This window comes from Triturus cristatus, chromosome 1_2 (genome assembly GCF_964204655.1).
Source record: "Triturus cristatus chromosome 1_2, aTriCri1.1, whole genome shotgun sequence".
Taxonomy (NCBI): domain Eukaryota; kingdom Metazoa; phylum Chordata; class Amphibia; order Caudata; family Salamandridae; genus Triturus; species Triturus cristatus.
In genome coordinates, this window is record NC_140580.1 from 1,105,566,055 (window position 1) to 1,105,588,946 (window position 22,892).

The following is a 22,892-nucleotide window of genomic DNA, read 5'->3' on the forward strand; positions in this document are numbered from 1 at the left end:
ATGGATTAAAAACTAAGGGGAACCGGACGTGCCCAACAATGGGGCGCAGCTTGGGGGCAACTTCTTTTGTTAACACAGACTACTAGAAAGTGCAAACGCAGGAAGGCGGGAAGAAACTTTTAAAGCGGTCTGCTTGTGTGTGCTGTGAGCCAGTAAAACCCGCTCATATGGATAATAAAGATCAGTGAAGTGTTCATCAATTTATGCCAGTTAGATTGGCACAAAATAACGGATTTGTATACAGCGCTTTATAACGCACGTCTGGTGTTTTGAAGCACTATAGTCAGGTGTTATTAGTTTCGGACTTGAACCTGCAGTGCTGGAACACAGCTTCAGTGAGCTAGGCTGTCTTGTGCTCCTTTCACCCATGCCCTGGAGAGCGCCTTCTGCACGTCCGGTTGAACGCTCGATACATCGTCATCTCTTCCAGTCCGCTGAACTCCAGGGATCCAGGCCACGGTTTACCGCCCCCTCAAGTGGGACGAGCACTTTCGGAGTGGACAGTGACTGTCCACAGCCCGGGTGCTGCTTGCGAGCCCACAACGAGTGCAGCGCCTCGGAGCCCCTTTTCTTCCCACTTCCAAGCAACTTTCTGAAAAGTGGGCCACAGAAACCGGATTTTTCCGCACACAGACTCGGAATCTTCTTGGAAACCTCAAGGACTGTTTGACCCCGACTGCTCCATGGATCGCCCGGGAGTTTCTACCCGCAGACACCGGGCCGTTCTCTTCGTCCCACTTTCACTGCTTGTTTGGGGTACGTTTTCGGCTCTGCTGTTCTTGCTTGTAATGCGCATATTACGTACGCACAATGCCGAGCGCGGTGCAGTGGTTGGAAATGTTTAATTACGCATTGGACTCTCTGAGCGATGAGGTCCACCGTCCATGTGATATTACACCGTCTACTAGTCAGGGATGATTAAAGGCATGGGTAAAGTGGGCAATTGCCCAGGGCCCCCACCTTCCAAAGGGCCCCCCGTGAAAGTGAACTTTCTCTCTTGTTCGACCTCTGCCTATTCTGTTCTCTCTCTCTCTCTCTCTCTCTCCCCCTAACTCTACCCCACTTAGTCTCTCTACTCAGTGTAATTTTAGCAATCTTTGGGGTCCAGGTCATGACATATTTCAACTATTCTGTTACCCTGTTAAAGTTTCATATAATTTAGTGTTGTTTGGCATCACACGGGTATAAATTATGATAATTGCATTTATATAGCGCCTACTACCCCTAAAGAAGGCGTCGAAGCACTTTTTTGTAATTTTCAGGAAATGGTCTATAAAATTCAAATTTGTTCCGTACAGGTGCCCCCAAAATGTCTTGCACGAGGCCCCCAACGGTTCTAAGATGGCACTACTGCGATACTGCTTGCTCCAGCAGGTCTGACAATATGTGCCTTCCGATCCCAGCTCTGATTACGACCCCTTTTGCGGTGATTTATCTGCATGAAAGTGTGTAGGGGCCTCGTGGGCGCATTCGAGCGTTTTGGGGAGAACGGGAACTGTTTTCGACGTCACAGTATTGAGCGAGTTAAATGAAGGGGCTGCTCTGATTTATTGGGGCGCTTCTCCCCACGGGTTCGGTTGCGGGGGGCGGGAGGGGCACTTAAACTGAACTCTCCCCAAAGTGACAGCAAGTGGCTCGTGACTGTCACCGGAGCCCCCAGACAGCATTGTGGGAAGAGACAATGTATGCGTTACTATGTATGCGTTACTGTTGCCGAAAGTACATGTACTCAAATGCCACTATTACAAGGATTCTCAAAAACGGGTTTGTGTTTCAGAGTTTAAGAAAAGCAGGTGCTGTACATTTCATAATAACAATGTAATCGATGTTAAACAAAGCCCACGTGGCGTGCTGCAGACGGAACTGCCTCATGGTGGTTAAATAATAGCTGTAGATAATATCTGTTAGTGGTACTCATTTTATCTGTTCACATAGATGAAAGTAGGAGAGACTCATTCGAACATGTGTTGCCCTGGTAACACTGAAAGCTCTGGAGCAGCTGCTCAGCCCCAAGAGCTCTCTTACCCTCACGGGACAAAGCCCATCTCCAGAAACAATGTTACAACTTTTATGTAATTTGCTGAGAAGATAGCGCTGTATGCCATAGTTTGAGGCTTCCGAGCGCTGTGGCTTACGAGGCATATTTATTTGTAGGGATGACCGACAATTATGTTTATGAGTGTACAGTAGAAAAGGCTCCTCTGTGACTGAAAAGTGGGACTAGTGTGCAGAAATAGTATCGGCTGGCCAAGCTGCTGGGTGAGCGTCCAGGGCTTGCGGCCCACATGGAAGATGAGGTTGGTGAGCACCCAGAGGGGCCCTGCGGAGTAGGGGGGAGCCTGAGGTGATTACATTCTGTGTCCTTGGCACTGAGGCCCGGAGCTGCCCCATCCCAGTGGTGGTTTGACCTTATTCCCTGTTCCCCAATTCCTACATTCTACAAACTCTTCAAGTACCAGAATGCAATGCAAGATTAATTCGTCACACTCGACATGGTCCTGAGTGAGATTTTTGCATGAACAGAATTGTCGCCTGCTCGGGTACTCAAAGTACTCATTCATTTTGTTAATGTACTCAATGGCCAAAAAGTTACCGTTCACAGGCCATGAGTATACATGTAACACTGAGTCCCAACCCGTGAGTTTCAGCCCCCGGAAGTGGAGTGTTTCTGTCATACCGTGTGTTGGGCATTTTATGGTGACGTGGTACCCTGTGTGCTGGCATCGGCGTGGTCAGCCGAGCAGGTGTTGTGAGTCAACAGTGTCACGCTGAAGCTTATCATCTGGGGGGAAACGTGTAAACACGCCTAATGAGGCCAGATAAGGACCCATCCGTCTGTGCATCCCTCTTCGTGTACCCCAGAGCTCTGCCTAGGCTCCAGCGCAGCCTTTGTAATCACACTGTAGGGGAGAGTTTAAAGATGACTCGTGTGTGTGTGGGGGGGGGCAGCACCCTGTCACCCCGTGACCCTAGCCATACTGGCCAGTTCTCCTCTTTTAAAGGAGCCGCCCTCATCTTTAATTAAAATATTGCTGTATTATGTCATTTCATGCCTATATTCCCAAAGCATCTCTTACCAGAGACGTTTTAAGGCAGGGGCAAAGTGGGCTCTGGCCCAGGGCCCCAGACCTTCAGGGGGCCCCCTGACAGACCCAGCTCTGTTCTGCAGTCTTGCCCTGATGACCTTGAATAACTCTTACACAGATTATTTCAAATACCGTTTTCCTTTGCTTTATTTTCCATGTGATTGATATGTGAGTGTCTATTATAGACATTTTGTAGAGAAAAGTTGTGTTTATGTGACATGCAACAGCCATAAACAAGTTATAAAATCAAATCAGAACCACACATATGAGAAATGGGAGAGTGTCACAGAGATTATTTGCAGTAATATTAGTGAGCAGCTGCTACGTTACAATATTGAAAACACACCTCACCAGGGGCGTAGGAGACACTAAAATTCTGGGGGGGACAGGGACAACCTTGTGCACTTTCCAGTGACCCTATACAAATCACCGCCCGTTAAACAAATACAATCGCATACTTTCGGAGTGAAATATTGAGAAAAGCGGGCATGTAGTCACAGTTTGCATGTATGCTTTATTGTTATTTACATTCATACAGTAATGAGACCAAATGTTTAAAAAAAACATATATATGAATCTTGCATCTTAATGCACAAAGCAAACAAAGGCCGCTGACTTAGGGTGGGGGTGTCGTGTTTGCAAGTGCATTAGGGTTTGAAAAGTACCTGCTGCTGCATTCCTGGTCTCCAGCAATTTTCAGGCAACAATAAAAATGTGAAGATAACTTTGGTGATTAATGTTCTTTTTTTGAGAGAGATCGAAGGCTTGTCTAGTGAAAGTTTTAATTCAATAGGTCAGTGAGTTACTGCTTTTGTCTGAGATATTCTTTTGGTATTTGAAGTTTATAAGTTAAAATCCTAACATTGAACAGTGAGCTAATAACCGTCATCAAAGAGCTGCATAAAAACTTCACTGTATAGATTAGAACGTTGTGATTTTTCCCCAGTCTTTCCCTATCCTAATGTTGGAAAATGGGTTCATTAGGATAGAAATCAATTCTGATTATTGAAGAGAACCCCCCAACCATGGTGTTATGTTTTACATTCTGAGTTTGTGTTTCTCTAGTGTTGCAAAGCCGCCCTGGGCACTCCCCAACTTTTTGCTGACTGGTACTGGTGGTACCTGACTGACTGACCCTGGCCTCTGCCTAAACAGCCAGTGCTATTCTGAAAGAGGCACTTAAAAATACAGTGAAAACACCTACATACACTAGGGTGCACTATGGGTTAGGGTACCCCTATGATTGGCATGACCTCTCCTATAAGGCCCTAGTACATAATAGGGCAGGGGGATTAGAACCACTTTTAAGTCCCTAGAATATAATAGGGCATGGCAGTTTAGAGGCCAGCAGCCCTTTCTGCGCTTGCACGTGTGCACTGCTGAAGCCTGAGGTCAGTTTAAAAGTAGCCCTGTGTTATAGGGCTGCTTTTAAAATGCAAATTGTGCCCAAACTCGACTTTTGGGTTTGGGGAACTTACGAATTGATCAACTACAATGTTGGGGCAAAATTAAGTGGAAAAATGTTTTCCACTTAACTATGGCTGTATCATATTTGCCACATAATACATCATCTGCTGCATAATCTAACGATTTCCTCCAAAACAATTTTGTAGCTCAAACAGATCCCAAATTACTAAAATAAATGTGACTTGTGTTGCTGTGAAGTTTAGGGCCCTTTTGCAAAGGTTAGTAAAGAAAACAATTCCTAAGAAAACAATTGGTCCCAGACACTCCTAATGACACTCAAATTAATACCTGTAGGAGAGTGTAGTATGCAATCAATTCATACAACCAAAAATGTATAATGTAAAGGCACATTCAACAGGGAAATCTCATAGATAAGAGGCCAACCAAAGTCAATTAAATTGCAAACATCAATTTATTTCCCGCTGAATCATATTCATAAAATGCAAACTTAGGGGCTGACTACGATGGCAGGCGGACTTCAGTACCACCGCCATCGAATCGGGGAATGGGACCGCTGGCCTTCCAGGTGGAGGCCCCACGATAGGCATTACAATGTGACTGCCACTACGGTGTTCGCAGTGCCTATCTTTTACATTGCAGCAGGTGCTGCTGGCTGCATCATCCGCCGCAAAGTAAAAAAAAAAAGGAACATGTTAAATATATCGGTGCCTGCCACATGGTGCAGTGATATGTTGTGGGGCATCATAGATGCCCCCCAGGACCCATGTCTGAGGGCCAGGGGTAAAGGGGCCTGCTACGGGCCCCCAATGTCCCTTTCGCCAGCATTTCCATGGCAGGTGAACCGCCATTGATACGCTGGCGGGTAAGGGACATCGTAATCCCTGCTGCGGTGCATGGTAGGCACCACCAGCATTGTAGGAACCACAATCCCCTCCACCACACCGGTGGGCTCAAGAAGCCCGTTGGGTGCGTGGTGGTTGGTCTTTCCGACCGCCAGGTAACCACCCGCCATTGTAATATTGCGGGCTGTGATGCAGTCACCAATGGTGGTGGGACCGCCACTGACGGGGTGACGTGGCGGTCCCACTGCCATTATAATCCCCCCCTAAGTTTGGTGTGCATGCAAATCCTACATTGCCAACCCCTGGCAAGTTGCACTGCTAGTGCTGGAAAAAGGCCAATGGAGGTACCAATGGGTGAGGTGGACTGGCCTCAAGGGTCTTGTGACCTCAGTGACAGATTCACTGTCGATCTAGAGTGTGCTTCTTCATATGCCTGCCCGTAAGACTGGAAGTGAACTGCAGTATGGATAGTGGTGGACAGGTCCACCTGCGGGTGCTAAGACACCTGGGCTTCTAAGGTCTATCGGGCCTTCTAAGGTGTAGCATCAGAATAAGCTCTGTCAGGAGTGTGGTATGGTAAACTGGTCATGAAGGTCTGAAGATGGTTCTCCAGTTCCAAATTCAGCAGCTCTGGCCAGAGTGCCACATTCTCTCCCACACTGAACAACATACTGCCCCACTGAGAGAAACTCGCACTGCCTTCAGCACAACTCAATTGTGCTGCGACTAAATTCAAATTATGCACTAGACAACAGTAAAATGCTGCCTGAAAAAAAATGAATAACACCCTGGAAAAAGCAAACACTCATAGGGAATGCAAGAATAAGCAAAGCATGTGAACTGTAATCAGAAAAAAACATGGTTACCTTAACGGTTTTAAACTCATTATTCAGAAATCAGTAAGTGATTTTGCCTGAAAAGTTCAAGACATGGCTACAGGACCAGGAAGGGACCCCTTTCAATGTCCATTGCTTATATCCTTTCAAAATGTATGCAGTTTGGTTTAAAAAAGACCACATCCCCAAACACAGAGCCGCATTTTATAAGCTAAAATAATTAAAAAGTTGAAAACGATCATATTAAACGTTTCCACTCTACCCATCAACCAGGTATTGCAGTCCCTTTAGGAATGGCGCACTTACCCACCCTGGGAAAACAATGTTGTTCAAGGAAAGAAGATAAAAAAGAAAGTAGCGCTTTCACTGGCAAACTCTGTAAAGTGGCGCTAATGTGGGTGGGTGTAAATAACAGTCTGGCCTGTCTGCTGTCCACTCTGTATTGCTTTATTTAGGTATTTAACTATTTTTTCTCTCCATTCCGAGGTGTTTCTTTTCAATAGAAAACGGTCAGAAAATGAGGACATTTACAGCCAAAGTGTTCAGCCTTTTTTGGATCAATTTCACAGGGGAACAAATAAAGAAAAGGAGAGGCAAGAGAGAGTGCCTTAAGAGCTGCCTCTTGAAATCAGCGCGTAAGCAGGAGCGAGACAGAGACAGAAAGAGATGGAGGAATAAAGAGAGGAGGGCAGCCGCCAGAGGCAGATCAGGAGTAGTGGACACGGTCCTTGCCATGAAGGGAAAGAGACAGCGTTTAGTTTTTTCTCCGTTCTCTGCCCTTCCCAGAACGGCTGAACCTTCCTGCAGCATAACAAAAGGCAGAGGGCGGGTGGCCTCTGACTCCAGGCAGGTCAAGTGCAGGGCCATTAGGTAGCGATTTCGCGTGCTAATGGCCCTGCGATAACAGAAGGGAGAGGGGAAATTCCTTTGTCCCCTCGTCCCCCCCACCCTTGTCCCCGTGTCCCCCCACTCCAAAATCTGGGGGGGATATATCCCCGCGTCCCCCACACTTCCTACGCCCATGCACATAACTATCCCTGAATATTACATGTAAATAGCATTAGAATTTGGACGAGTGCGCATGTGCATTTTCAATAACCCAGCCAAAGAGGGCATGAAAAAGCTGAAATTGGATCATGAATTCAAAACTGTTCCTAACAGGGGCCCCCAAAATATGCTTGGCCCAGGGCCCCCAAAATCCTTAAAATGTCCCTGTCTCTTACTCCCGGACTTACTCATTCGCCTTTTATTTGTCACCGGTGGCTCTCCCTCCCATCCTCACCCTCAACACCCATTTACTGTCTGCCCCTCTGTAGTGCTTTGACACAACAGTAGGGCGTTTAAGCGCTGCATAATTACTCACCTGTACACAGTGCTTTAAGTGCGATGAAAAAACTGGGGGGTGGGGAGGGACTCTCAAAGGGGCGTGGCCAATGTAATCAAGGGCGTGGCTTAAAAACAAGTAAACTAAAAATCTGTGTTTAGCATAATGTGCCGCCCGACTTGTACATTGGTGTTTCTGTCATTGCATTTAGATATATGATACAAGTAACATCATACCTACAACAAACTGGCTTTGTCAATGGTTGTTAGTTGCATGAGATAAATAAGCAGCAACTATGATGGCTTGTATATAATCTTTAAAAAGCTTCCACTTAAAGCCCTGATGACACCACGACGATGTTGCTGCTCCTGAGTTTCAAAAACAGAAGTGAAATCCAGAGAGAAAATGACTCTTTCAAGGATTTCCCTCCCCCCTACAAGGCTCACCTGGCATGAGTCATGCTGTAACTTCTCCACTAGTGAGAAGTGAGCAGTGTGTGTGAGCAGGGCACATCATGTGCCTGCAGTCACTGCAGTCCGGAAAAAAATGGACCGCCTGTGCCAGGGCACAAAACAGAGCTCGATTGAGACCCGTTTCGAGGCCCCCTTAAAAAAAACTGCCGGTGCTCAGCACCGGTGAGACCCGGCCCACTTAAAGCCCTGCCTGTACATAATAGCACCCACCCACCTCCCATATGTTGTACACTCGCCCTATGGCTAGTGCCTGCTGCCCTCTCATGTCCTTCTCTGCCTTATGTCTTCTTTTCCCACTCAGTGCTTTAAAGCTGAGTAGAGAAGGGATAAAGCGCTATAGAAAAAAACAATACGACATAAATTACTTTTCTCTCTCTCTGTTATTCCTCATGCTCCACAGCTGGACTTCATCTCATGAGCCCTTACTCTGAAGTTGCCCCTCTGCTGGCAGTGCTTTTTTTGTAAAATAATTCGTTCCAGGGCCTTAAGTTGTCTTCAGAAGCACAGGTGCGGCGTTAACTAATGACGAGGTGCCAAATGCCAGGCTACGTAGCTTTGATTCTAACTCGTGCCTCTTTCAACCACCACCAGACACCCCCAGCCCCTCCATCCCACTCTTTCAGGTTCTTTTCATCCCTGCTTTCTCTCTTTGTTATTGTTTTTCCTTCTTTCTTTTCCTCTTCTTTCCCCCTTTTATGTTTTACTTTCTCTGGCTCTGTCTGAAAGTTTGACGAGGGCATTTAAGTGCTGTCCCCAAAAATAAATAAATACACTAATAAATAAATACATATCTATCTCCTAGAAGGACACAGTACAGTATGCTATTTATTACCCTTTTTGGGTGTGGGAGGAGCCAATACTCATGAGTGGCAAAGCTTCGACTGCATCAAGATCCCCCCAACAATATTATTTTGGAGCACATTATTCCCTGTACATCTGCATATTTCGTTTATTCCATTGCATTTTTTCATGTGTGTTATGCCAGGGGTTAAATATGTGCTGTATTGTGAGGTCACACCGAAGAGGTCTTGCAACTATTAGCAGAGTTGGTTACCCGAATAAAGAAAGGGTTTAGAAAGGATTAGGGAGGAAATAAAAAGTGTTTGTCCAGTGTCAATATTGTTCTGTGGTGACGTAATAAAGTCATCAAATGTGACCTCTACACTGCAGTAATACATGTGTGAATGTATGTTTACTAATCAGATGCTTTAAATAAGGTGCTATTCGAGCACATTTATTTTCACTGCCCCGCCACAAACATAGGGACTGGTACAATTCATAGAGCGAAGCTAGGGGCAGTGTGGTCTTTCATATGAAAACCTCAGGGGTGGAAAAGGGGGACTTGGTTTATCTGGGGGCTGCAGCTGGCATCACCCTCTGCTTCACTGTAGGTCCAGACAGAGGCCTCACTCGTTGCCAATGTGTCACTTATTTCAAGTGCTGATGCCAGTTCCAAGGAGGGTTGCCATTTCTTCCTTGTTGTTATGGGAACGTGTCCTGCTGGAAAGGCAACTCCCTGCCCCCCATACCCCACCCCTTCCGGTTCCTAGTGGCGTCACTGTGGCGGTGCTGTGAGGTAGAGTGAAGTATACAGTTTGTATGTTGTGCTGCATGCTGCCAGGTCCACTTCAGTGCGCTTACTAGTAACAACCCCAAGCTGAGCACATAAAACAAGGAGAAGCTCGTGATCACAGACAGGTCTTCAGTGCCCCATTGAATCCCCCAGGAACCACTTCAATCAATCAATCAATCAATCATAGCATTTATAAAGCGCACTACTCACCAGTGAGGGTCTCAAGGCGCTGGGGGAGTGGGGAGTGCTGCTACTGCTCGAAAAGCCAGGTCTTGAGGAGTCTTGTAAGGTCAGTAGGTATTGGGTCTGCCGTAGGTGGATGGGGAGGGTGTTCCAGGTCTTGGCGGCAAAGTGGGAGAACGATCTGCCGCCGGAGGTCGCTCTTCGGATGCGGGGGACTGTGGCGAGGGCGAGGTTAACGGAGCAGAGCTGGCAGGTGGGGGTGTAGAAGGTGAGTAGGAGAAGATGTTGAGGTCGTGCAGTCGGGCCACGTGGGCGAGCGGTGCAATGTAGACGTTAAACAGCGTTGGGCTGAGGGATGAGCCCTGGGGAACGCCGCAGGTGATCTTGATGACTTCAGAGGGGAAGGGGGGGAGGCGGACGCTCTGTGTTCTGCCGGAGAGGAAGGAGGTGGTCCAGTCCAGGGCCTTCTCTTGGATCCCTGCGTCGTGGAGGCGTGTACGTAGTGTGCGGTGGCAGACCGTGTCGAAGGCAGCTGACAGGTCCAGGAGGATGAGGGCTGCGATTTCTGCGTTGTCTAGCAGGGTCTTGATGTCATCGGTGGCGGCGATGTGGGCGGTTTCGGTGCTGTGGTTGCTGAGGAACCCGGACTGGGACGGGTCCAGTGATGCTGTTTTCCTCTAGGTAGCGGGTCAGTTGTTTGTTAACGGTCTTCTCGATGACCTTCGCCGGGAACGGGAGCAGAGAGATGGGCCGGAAGTTCTTGAGATCATTGGGGTCCGCCTTGGGTTTCTTGAGTAAGGCGTTGATCTCAGCGTGCTTACAGCTCTCCGGGAAGGTTGCTGTCTCGAAGGAAATGTTGATGGCTTTCCGGAGATGGGGGCGATGGTGGTGCTGGCTTTGTTGAAGATGTGGTGCGGCCATGGGTCTGATGGAGAACCGGAGTGGACGGTGTTCATGATCTTGATGGTGTCATCGTTGTTTATGTTGGTCCAGGAAAGCAGGCGGTTGGTGCGGATGGTGGTCGTGGGGGCGGAGGTCCCAGTGGTTGTCGGGCGGTCGTGGCGTTGAAGCTGTCATGGATGTCTGCGATCTTGCGATGGAAGAAGGTGGCCAGCGAGTCGCACAGGTCTTGCGAGGGTGAGATGTCGTTGGTGTTGGAGCTGGGGTTGGAGAGTTCCTTCACGATGTTGAAGAGCTCTTTGCTGTTATGTGCGTTGTTGTCTAGGCGGTCTTTGAAGGAGGCCCTTTTGGCAGATCTGATGAGGTGATGGAGTCTGCGGGTGGCGTCCTTGTGGGCTGTTTAGCTGTCTGGTGTTCGTTCTTGGTGCCAGTTCTTCTCTAGCTTTCGGCAGGTTTGCTTGGAGGTCTGGAGGTCTTCAGTGAACCAGCTGGCTTTCTTGCTGGTGTGGCTGTAGGAGGGTTTCTTGAACGGGGTGAGGGTGTTGGCGCAGACGTCGATCCACTGTCTGAGGTTGCGGGTGGCGGAGTCGGGCTCGCTGGGGTCAGCGGGTGGGCTCTGGGTGAGAGTGGTGTTTAGCTGGTCTTCGGTGACTTTGCTCCAGCAGCGGCGAGGCATCTGTTGGGTGCGGTGGTGCGTGGTGGGTTTCCGAAAGGTGAAGTGGATACAGCGATGGTCAGTCCAGTGGAGTTCGGTGGTGTGGTTGAAGGGGACGTGGGGGCTTGCGGAGAAGATGGGGTCAAGCGTGTGGCCGGCAGAGTGGGTGGGCGTTGTGATGAGTTGTCGGAGTCCAAGGTTGTCGAGGTTGTCAATCAGGGTGGTGGAGTTGGTGTCGTTGTTGTTCTCGACGTGGAAGTTCAGGTCCCCGAGGAGGATGTAGTTCGTGGAGGCGAGGGCGTGTGTGCTGACGAAGTCGTCGATGGAGTCGCTGAACTGTGGTCAGGGTCCGGGGGGTCTGTAGATGAGGGTTTCTCTGAGGGTGGTGTTGGGGTCGGTGTGGATCTGTAAGTGCAGGTGTTCGGCGGTACTGAGGGTGTCACTTCCCTCCAATGATATATGCCTGGGATACGAGAATACCGCAAACCCCAGATTTACTCCCTTTGTTGCTATTTGACCTTTGATACAGCTGGGTCTCTAGGACAGCATGGGTACATCCCCAGAGAATTCTCGGAAGGAACCTTGGCACTGCCAGTGGGTGGCAAAGCTAGCACAGAGTAGAGAGGGTCAGTGGGTTTCTTGGCACAGAATTTAAATGAGCCATCCAGCGAATGGCGCTACAATACTCTCAGGGTGTGCATAGACATCACCAATAATAGACATTCTGGTGCCCTGAATGTTGGCGAAGCAGGCATGGAGAGCAAGAACTTGAACGTGGATGGAAGAAGGACATTGATTCTCCAATGCTTGTAACTGGGCGGAAGAGAGGCCGTGGTTCACCAGAGCTTGTAACTGGGTGGAAGGGAGGCCTTGGCACACCAGCACTTGCAACTGAGTGGAAGAAGGTTCTTAGTACACTTGTGTTTCACATGGGGGTGGGGCGGGGGAGAGGATTTGGTTCACCAATGTTTGTAACTGGGTGAAAAAGAGGCCCTGGTTCACCAGTGTTTGGAAATGGGTGGAAGAAAAGTCTTGGTTCTCTAGTGCTTGTAACTTGGTGAGCGAGAGGCCTTGGCTCACAAGCGTTTTTAACTGGATGAAAAAGAGGCCTTGGTTCACCAGTGCTTGTAACTTGGTGGAAGAGAGGCCTTGATTCACCAGTGCCTTCAAATGGGGGGAAGAGAGGAATTAATTCCCCAATGCTTGAATCCTTGGTTCACTTGTGCTTGTAACTGGGTGAAAGAGAGGTCTTGGATCACAATTCATATACCTGGGTGGAAGAGAGGATTTGGTTCACCAATATTTGTAACTGGGTGAAAGAGAGGCCTTGGTTCACCAGTGTTTGGAAATGGGTGGAAGAAAAGTCTTGGTTCTCTAGTGCTTGTAACTTGGTGGAAGAGAGTCCTTGGTTCACCAGTGCCTTCAAATGGGGGGAAGAGAGAAATGAATTCCCCAATGCTTGAATCCTTGGTTCACTAGTGCTTGTAACTGGAGGATTTGGTTCACCAATGTTTGTAACTGGGTGAAAGAGAGGCCTTGGTTCACCAGTGTTTGGAAATGGGTGGAAGAAAAGCCTTGGTTCGCTAGTGCTTGTAACTTGGTGAGAGAGAGACCTTAGTTCACAATGCTTGTAACTGGGTGGAAGAGAGGCCTTAGTTCACAATGCTTGTAACTGGGTAGAAGAGAGACCTCGGTACACTAATGTTTGTGCTTAGGGGAAAGTGAGACCTTGGTTCACTAATGTTTGTACATGGGTAAAAGCGAGGCCTTGGTTCACCAGTGCGTGTAAGTGTGTGGAAAAGAGGTCTTGGTTCACCAATGCTTGAAACCGGAGGCTACAGAGACCTTAGTCTTACTCTCTAGGGCTCATTGCCGTCAACAAGTCTATGAGTCGATGTGGCTTCTCCATTTTGTGGAGTAATTTCGAATTATTTTCCCATGAATCATCCTTCCGGGAGCTGCACTTTCCCTCTTCGCGGTGTCTGCTGGTGCAGGGAGCCACTTGGAACTGGTTGGGGTGGTGGATGGAAGGGAGGCAGCCAGCAGGCATCCTTTTGTTACCAGTAACCATGGCCACCGTGATGCAGAGGAATGCAGCAGCCGAGTTAGCTGAAACTCTTCGTAAGCAGGCTGGGGCGGGGTAGACGGGGGTGGCAGTTGGGGGGAGAATTCGAGTTGAAGGGTTGAAGGAGAATGATTGAAAAAATAACCGAAATCACAAACAAACCGGGTGAGAACTTTGGAAAATTTACAGTGACTTGACCAAGTACCTGCGAGTTATTACTTCCTGGTTGGGCTTCAAATCTTTTGTGAATGTGTACTTTGTGTCTAAATGTAGACTTTTTGTTTATTAGTTACCCTTTTTTCTAGTTCTAAATGTCTTTCCCGATTTTTTTTGTATATTGTTACTGAATTATTGTTTTCGCTTTGAAACTATGTATAGGAGATAATCTGGATGTGCTTTATAAATAAACAAAAAAAAAACTTTTGTTTTTTATACCACAAAAGCATGTTCTATAAACTGTTAATTAACATCAACTAATTAAGGGGCATATCAGCACAGACGGCGATAAATATCGCAAAGCGCGCTTAGCGCTTTTATATTTATCGCTGCCCATCGCTGTAATTTATCGCCTGGATAACGCGTTATTAACAACGCGTTACTCCAGGGCGATAAATTTTACATCCCAAGTGGCGTTATGCGGGAATATCGCTGGTAAACCAGCGATATTCCCACAGCGATAGAAGAAACCTTGATGATAGGGAGATGTGGATTCAGCCACTGAATCCACCTCCCATGTCATAGATAGGGTAGTCATGAAAATTAGCAGACGTAAAATACCGGCGATAACAGTGGTTAACGCTGTATTTTACATCGCTAAGGGTGTCCTGGGCCGTATTGTAAATACGGAGTAGGGCAGTTAGAGATCATTTTCCCTTAGTTTTTGCAGGGAACGCCTACTTTGCATCTCATTAGAGATGCAAAGTGAGGCGTGAACTAAACAGGAGCTGATTCAAGGAAACACGCGATAGCGTGTCCTTGTAAATAATGCGATAAAATTATCGCCGCTTTTCGGCCGAAAACAGCCGCAAAAGCGGCGATAATTTTGTATCGCCTCGTTGTTAATATGCCCCTAAATTGCTACAGTGAAGACTCTATATATATACCCAATCGGACTGCTTGTGAGTTCACAAGTGAGTTTGTGTAGCTCCTATTGCTAACTTCAGTCCACACAGCACTAGGTTAAGGCTATAATTGATGCAGTGGCTACACTGACGCCCAGTTGTGTGACAAACTTACCAAAGCAACTGCTCCAAGGTAGATGCGCTCACCCAGATTATAACTGTTCAATGGGTCATGGGTCCCCATCTTTTCTTTCCTTCTTTAGGGTCCACAGCGTCCATGCTGTGTCACTTCATGTATTTGCTTCGGCCTAGCCAGTATCAGCTCACGGTTGGCTCCTGTGGCACATCATTGGCACTACCCACAAAAATATACTAAAATGCAAATAATATGCATTTTGTAAACACGGGCTGCCATGGGCACACCGAAGCGTGATCACATCTCCCAAAGTCTTACTGGCTACCATTCCAATATGAAATATGATTTAAATATTGTACACAAAATACGATCGAAGGGGCATATCATCAAGCAGGCGATAAAAAACTTATCGCTGCTTTTGCGGCCGTCTTCGGCCGAAAAGCGGCGATAATTTTATCGCCTTATTAGCAAGGTCACGCTAACGCGTAAAACCTTGCATTAGCGTTGGGATGCCTGACGCCCAGCATTGCATCTCTAATGAGATGTAAAGTGGGCGTTCCTGACCTCACATGACAGGAGAAATGTCGCTAAGCGACATTTCTCCTATCATCAAGCCCCATGCTATGAAGCATAGCGGCAGGAAAAGTAGCGATAACCCCTGTTATCGCTACATTCCTTACGCCTGCTTCAGGACTGACTTGGCCATGATATCCTATGGAAGGTGGATATCATGGCTAAGTTTTTTGAGTCCCTATCAGCAAGCTAACGCCACATTTCGTGAGATTATCGTTGGGTTTCCAGCGATAATCTCACGTTTGGCAGTTAGCGCTAGGATTTTTATCACTTTTGAGATAAGCGTTGCTAATAGCACGCTATCTCAACGATAAAAATCCACGCTAGCCGGCGATAACTATCCTAGCGCTAAGTGCGCTTAGCGATAATTATCGCCGGTTGTTGCTGATATGCCCCGAAATGCTTTGTCACCAATAAAAGATGCGCTATGTAGATGTCAAAGTTAAGTATGAGAACTTTTTCAGGAGTACCAGGGAAATCCGAGGTTACTGGGTTCAAATTGTACCTTCAACAGCCTTTTAAATCTGGTGTTCTGGGCCTTTACCTTACTGTTGAACTCAAAACTGAGCATCCAAGCACACCTCTTGAGCATTGACCCTCAGGGCAGCAAAGTGGATAAAACCAGTCAGAGGGCTACTCGTCGAGGGGGGTTTGGTCAGAGACGTTTTAAGTTTAAAAGTTCTGTGTCTAAGAAAACAACTGTTTCTACTTTAAACGTTTTTCTCTTAAATTTCAGGAAAGCTTGTGTAGTTTAATAATGTGTTTATCAGTTTGTCTAAATGTATGCTATATGAATTTTAACATGTATGAAATGCTGCTGTTGTGCTTTTATGATTGTTTGCTTGCAATCGAATAAAGCTTTCTTGATTGATTGAGTCTATCACAAACATTTTACTGAGAAATGTTGTGCTTATGTTTTATGTAACATCTATTAAAAAAGTTTATTTCAGATCAAAACAGGACCTCACATACGAGAAATGGAAGGGTGTCACAGCGGGTATTTTCAGTAATATTAGTGAGCTGCTGCTGTGTTACAATATTGAAAACGCGTCATTATGCCTGATTATTAGATGTAAAAAAAAAATATATCATTTGGATGAGTGTGCATGTGCACTGTCAGTGACTTGGCCTAAGAGGGCATAAAAGAGGTGAAAATGGATCATAAATTCAAAGCAGTTCCGAACGGGGGCTCCCAAAACATTGGGTCCAGATACCCCCAAAATCCTTAAGTTGTCTCTGGGTTTGGTATGGGGTTAGAGGGAAGTGTTGGAGAATAGTTACTAAAAAATCAGTAAAGCATGCAAGAACAGTTAATAAATTATAGGCTACGTAGTGCTTTGACATGAAAAAGGAAAAGTACTTTATTCACAAACTCACGACTATAGTGTGCACAAAAGTAGAGGGCACAGTGATTCTCACAGCTATACTCGGGGAGGTAATTGCTGCATGGTGGAGCCAAACGAGACTAAGCAAAGTTAGAAGCAGGCTCAGAGGCATGGGAGTGAACAATAAATAACAAGCATTAGCAAAGCCAATAGGTCCAGCCTATAAGAGCTAAGGACTTTGGCAATATTTTTTAGCCATGTTGTATAGCATCACCGATGCTTTGCAGAATTGCTAAAACGAATTAAAAAAAATAGCTATGATGCAGCCAAGTTTTGTTTCTTTTTAAACTGCAATGGTGCCAGATGCATCATAATCCCTTAAAAAAATATTGTTTAGCTGTGCTGCACAGCACCCATGCTACTATGCAACATGGCTACCAATCACTGCCAAAGTCGTCAGGGCCCAAACTGTACAGCCCGAACAAAAGGCAATGGCAGAGCCAATAGTCTAAAAAAAGAGACCGTTAGGGTTTGCCATGCTTGTTAGGTCTCGGCGCAAAACCCGTGATTCTGAGTTAATCAGTTAATCTCCCCATGTGTGAAAAAGAAAAAAAAGACATTTGACAAAAAAATCCTATTACAAATAGAAAGCAATTGCGCCTATTTACATGTCATCTGTTGTCACAATAAAAGCAGATCACATCTCATGCCACAATAAACTTCGATTTCACAGGAGAAAATTGATTCTTTAAAGTTTGCGGCATAGTAAAATATATCTACAAATGTTAAAATGTTCAACAAGGAAGAAGAAGATATAAAAGTAGTGCCTCAATGACAGCGTGAACAGTGGACAGACAGCAATCGAGCTGAAAAGTAGTCAGTACTTGGTCCATGCTTCAGCTGAAAGAGGAAGCGAAGTCAGCACATGCTACCACATTAGAAGGCAGCAAATAAGAGTGACAGTGAAGCCAACAAATATTATGCAATGGGTGGGCTGCAGCTGTTTGATGTACACAATATCGCTCACATGCAAAAGCGCAACCAGCACAAGCAAGCGGGGTCGAAAAATTCCCTTTTTTTTTAGCTAGCAGGGAGTGGAAGTGAGGAGGGCAGTTCTGACCCCACATGCAGGCTCATCTACAGTGGGTATTTGCCCCCAAAAAATCGGCATACATCAGACGTTGGTCAGGAAGCTGCAGTGGGTGTGTCTGGTGACCCTAAATAGGTTATGTTATATTATGTTATGTTATATATCATTTATAAAGCGTACGTACACCAGGTTGGTTTCATGGCACTGCTCTAGAGATGCCGTTATCCTGAACATTACTCGTATGCCTGTCTAAACAGCCATGTCTTTAAGAGTTTCCTAAATCTCATGAAATCCATACAGGATCTAATTTCTAAGGGCAGGGAATTCCAATATCTGGGGCCTAACACAGCAAACCTGGTTCCACCAGTACGCTTCAGCCTGAATGATGGAGAGGCCAGGAATTGTAAATGGGCCGATCGCAAATTGCGAGTAGGGATGTATCTTTTGATAATCCTGTCAACAAATTTGGGGCTTCTATCATTCAGAGATTTAAAGATGATACATCCCACCTTGAAGGCGCATCTCTGCGTTATAGGGAGCCAGTGTAACTTCCTCAGAAGAGGGGTGATGTGTTGGCGCCTGTTTTCCTGTAAAATCAATCTTGCTGCCTGATTCTGTACCAGTTGCAGTCGGTGGGTGAGTTTAGCTGGAATGCCGAAATATAGAGAGTTGTCATAATCTATGTGCGAAATCACCATAGCTAAAACCCCCTGTATCTTGCCTTCCTGTGTGAGGAACCTGCTGATTTTCTGTATTTTCCTCATCTGGAAAAAACACGTAGAAACCACAGCGCCAATTTGGGTCTTCATTGTAAGGTCGCTGTTAATAATGACCCCAAATGTTTTGGTAGAGGCCGAGGGCTTAGGAGGCTGTCCAGGCAAAAAAAGAGTACTACAGGGATTCATAGAGCCCCCTATTAGAATCACCTCCGTCTTATCTGGATTTAACGTCAGGTGATTGCTGTTCATCCAATCACGGATGAACAGCATCGTAGCCTGAAATTCGAGGATGGATTCTTGGGTGTTACTGATAGGAAACACAAGTTGGAAATCATCCACATACTTAAAAGTGCGAACTTTCTTTTCTTTAGGATCATGAATCAAAAAAAAAAGATAAAGGTTGAACAAATGGGGGGAAAATGAAGACCCCTGTGGCACACCACAAGTAGTATTCGCCATGGGGGTTGTGATCTGGCCTAGACGGACTGCTTGAGATTGGATTCCCAAGATGGAGCGAATCCATTTAAGAGCTGAGCCCTGAATTCCTGCTCCCTCGACACGGTCGACCAATATATTATGGTCGACCGTGTCGAACACTGCAGAGAGATCCAGAAGTACCAGGGCCTGTGAAAGACCCCTGTCCATCTCCCCCCGCAGGGTATCCAGTACCATCAGAAGAACAACTGACTCCATGGAATGAGCTGGCCGGAAGCGTGCTTGATGGGGGTCCAGCCATACGGACTGTTCCAAAAAGGAGGATAAACATCTAGCCACATGGGCTTCAAGTACCTTGGCCAAGTAAGGCAGCAAAGATATCGGACGGTAGTTAGACAGTACTTCGGGATCTGCCCCTGGCTTTTTCAAAAGGGGGATGATAATAGCCTCCTTAAAGGTGTCAGGGACACAGCCCTGGGACAGTGATTCATTCAGGAGAAATAAAGCTGGACAGGGAGGGTGGAAAACACCTCTCTGAGGATCCAAGGGGGACAACAGGCTCTAGGGCAGCCTGATTTGACTTTTGTCAACAAGTCCAGGAGGGCAATATCCCTTATTGCTGGGAACTGGTTCAAGGAGTATGGATTCATAGGTGCCATTACACGTACCGGACTCTGACATGTGGGAATGCTGTCCTTGATGACTTTTATTTTATCAATAAAAAATGTATTTAGGGCGTCACATAGCGGCTGAGAGGGCGTAGGTTTTAATGTCACTCTGTCGGGGTTGGATAATTCGTTCACTATTGAAAAAGTATCTTTAGTCCGATTTGTGGAAGTTGTAATTTTAGAGGAGAAGTAAGCAATCTTTGAGGTCTGGATAGCTTTTTTGTAATTTCTTAATGCGGCCAAATAAGTCTCTTTGTCTTCAAGTAAATATCCATTTTTCCACTTACTTTCGGTTTGTCGCAGGGCTAGTTTTAATGTCTTCAGATCAGAGGAAAACCATCTCTGAGCTTCGTGACGTCGGGCTCGGGGTACTCTTTTAAAAGGGGCATGTTTATTGCTGGCTGTAAGCAGACAGGCCGATAAGTCTTTCTCACTATTGTTGATTGATGATTGGGCCCGCGGCACTCTGTTAGTCAGTGCCTCGATAAACTTGTTCTTGTTATCAGTATTCCAGCTCCTGGCTGCTCCACTGTCAAAAGTAGGAATTTTAATCCTAGTGAGAATATTAATAGTAAATTTTATCAAGTGGTGATCAGAACATGTGTAAGTAGGTCAGGGCAAAGGGTCAAGCATTCTTTTAGCTTGACCACTTGCACTGATGACACCTCCTGTCTTGATAAACCAGCCTCCCAATGCAGTCCATGAGTGGACAACTTAAGCCACCACTTCCCTGTTTGTTTAGCCCACCCAGCCTATGTTAGGCCATTTACTGGCGTTATTCTTGGTGTGGATATATAGTTCAGTGCAGTATTATTGAGTAGTCAAGAGATTTATTTGGAAGGAGTGGGCTCATGATTGTCAGGGATACTTTCCAGCACCTTGCTATCGCACTCAAACATATTCCATTCAATTGCCCATTTCATTGTCGGAACCAAGAGTGTCTTGGAGGCTTTTTAATTATTGATGGGGGTCGGGAGGGCTGATACTGCCATCCTTGTTATCCAGGGAGCTGAGTTGCACCATTCATATGGCTCTTGGCGGGGTAGATGCACTCTTTACCAGGGGACCAAGTTCTGTAGTCACATCTCTCCAACAGATAGCAGGGGAGTCTGGCAGAGGATGCCTCTGAGATGATTCTTTATGCCTGGTACTTGAGCTGCTCTAGCTCCAAAAATTTTAGGAGCTGGGCACATTTGAGACTCTGAGGAAAGAGATCTAAAGAGGCTGGTGGAGGAATACAGTCATGAGCTCACAAACTGCTGATGGAGGTTGATGGTCTAGAAGTCTATTCAGAGGTGACTTTGGGGGGATCAAAAATCATTCACACATGTGTAATAAAAAAAATGGTTTTATCATACTGAATTTAATACAAATGATTTATGTTATGCGTGATGTTTTTTCTTTTTAATGAATACGACCTGAGATGTTTTTCTCAAACCATAAACTGATCTATGGTCCTTGGCTGCATTTCTTTGGTTGCTATTTGCTCCTGGCCACCTCTTGTGTTCCATGGGTGCCCTCGTTATGGACGCTCTCCAGACTTTTCTATGAAAGGGGGATTGTGCCAACACAATCAATGAGCAATGTGACAGTTGCACTCTGGCAGGGCCGGACTGGGAACGCAAACCGGCCCTGGCACTTGAGTCGGACCAGCCACAGGGGACCGAGGAGGATTGAGGAGTGCGCATAGAAAACACTGCAGCTGCTTTTGTTACAGGGGGCCAATAAAACCGGCCCACAGTAAAAAAAAGTCCCCCCATGGGGTCCTAAACCAGCCCCCACACTGGCAGCCCATTGGGGAAATGCCCAGTGCCTGCTACAGGCAGTCCGGCCCTGCACTCTGGGAAGTTCCTTATAATGTTATTTAGAGCTTTGTGGATGGGAAACTCTATCTAAGCCACAGCAGTTGTTGCGCCTGCCAAACTCACCGATCCCCCGCTCTGTTTAGAGTCGGGAGAACTGTCATGTTTCCCATGGAGGAGCCAACACTGCCTCTGCCGGCAGAAATCTTGACCGACAGCCTATAGGATACTGGTCTTCTGTCAAAGTACCTCTGACCACACACACTATGTAGGAGTGATGTTGCAACATTCTTTTCTCCTGTTTCAAAGTGCAAGAAAAAGCCTGATGTCTGCACAGGAGACCAAAGAAATGACCTGACATACTGGAAGAACCTTGCCAGCGTTCAGGGATATTTATTTTTAGTTTTTCAATAAAAAAGAAAGCTTGCTTTGGGGGTTTGTTTTTGAATAACACAATAAACTAGCACAGTAAACATGGCAGTCACACAGTTTCAGTACCTTTAACAGAGCCACATCTATGGTAACTCTGCTGAAGAGCAGACATCTCTGCCTGCCACACAGAACTCTCTAAGTATGGTGGTCGGTCTTCCGTCTGGCCAGCAGAGTACATCCCTCTGCAATGCTGGTGGACCAACAGACCAGTCGCCTTTCACTAAGAGAGGGTTAAAGCCTAAGGTGTTAATTTGGAATTTGGCTGACAGGGTACTCCATCTCAAACACAACAGAATACTCTGTCTGCCAAATTGAGGCTATGCCCGCCTCATTTAGAAGTGGGTACGCCATCAGCTTTCTGTCAACAGAGCCCTAGTAGGCACTGTGAATGGAAAGCTTCCTTCAATGGCCCAATGGAGTGAGGGACACAGGTGTAAAACCATCACACTGCCCACTCTATTTAGAATGGATGGTCAGAATTTAGTTCTGCCCAATATCGCCGGTAAAAACGTGGAAGAGGGGGACAGAAAAAATAAAGCTACCTACAGCCTGGGAGAAAACTCGCAGATTGTGGGAGTCTTTTTTTTTTCAATAAAAAAATGAAAGAAAATGAACACATTTTAAGGGTTTGTTGTACAGCTGTCAGAACTGACGGCTGCCATTCACCAAATGTTTCGTACCTTGATTGTGATACATGATTGTGGCTCTTTTCAATGTATAGCGATGACTGCTTGTCCAATAATTATCTCTATATAGGACAGACAACCATCCGTCAGAGTGGTAGACGGTAAGTTCTCCGCCACCCTGACAGATTGTACTCCATCCTCCGGGGCCTAAATCTGTCTGTACATCTCTATTCACTCTCTATTGGTCTAGAATCAGACTGGGCAGTTTGGTTATAATGATACCAATGTATGTGGTGGTCCTCCCCTCATGGGCACTATTCGCAGTGTGCCTTACTTGTAGCTCACTGGAATGTGTCCTCACTGGGCCTAGCTATGAGGGACACCACTGGGCTAGGGTGAACACTCCTATCCAGTTCCTGAGAGCTGCTGTGCTGACTCTGCCTAGGGCCCGTCCATATCTGCACCTCCGTCCATGACGAAGAGGAAGCCGACGCTGACACAGGCCGGTGGAAGGTGCGCTCAATGGCACTCATCATGCAGAAAGAGAATGTTCGTCTTGTGATGTTTCTGGAGCCCAAACTCAAACCATTGCCCCAAACGAATAAAGAGCCCACGTTTGTTAACAGCAGTGAGGATTTCTTTAGCTCCTATTCATCGTGG

At 46.5% G+C, this 22,892-nt stretch overlaps 1 protein-coding gene across 1 annotated transcript in view; it reads left to right on the top strand.

The window, feature by feature from the left end:
• Positions 1 to 530: 530 nt before the first annotated feature.
• The window catches only part of LOC146868762 (protein crumbs homolog 2-like), a 363,043-nt gene continuing 340,681 nt past the window's right edge, over positions 531 to 22,892 (top strand). The window contains exon 1 of the mRNA XM_085613737.1: positions 531 to 756. Coding sequence (XP_085469863.1) covers positions 684 to 756 — 73 coding nt within the window. The 5' untranslated portion in view covers positions 531 to 683. The remainder of the gene's footprint in view (positions 757 to 22,892) is intronic.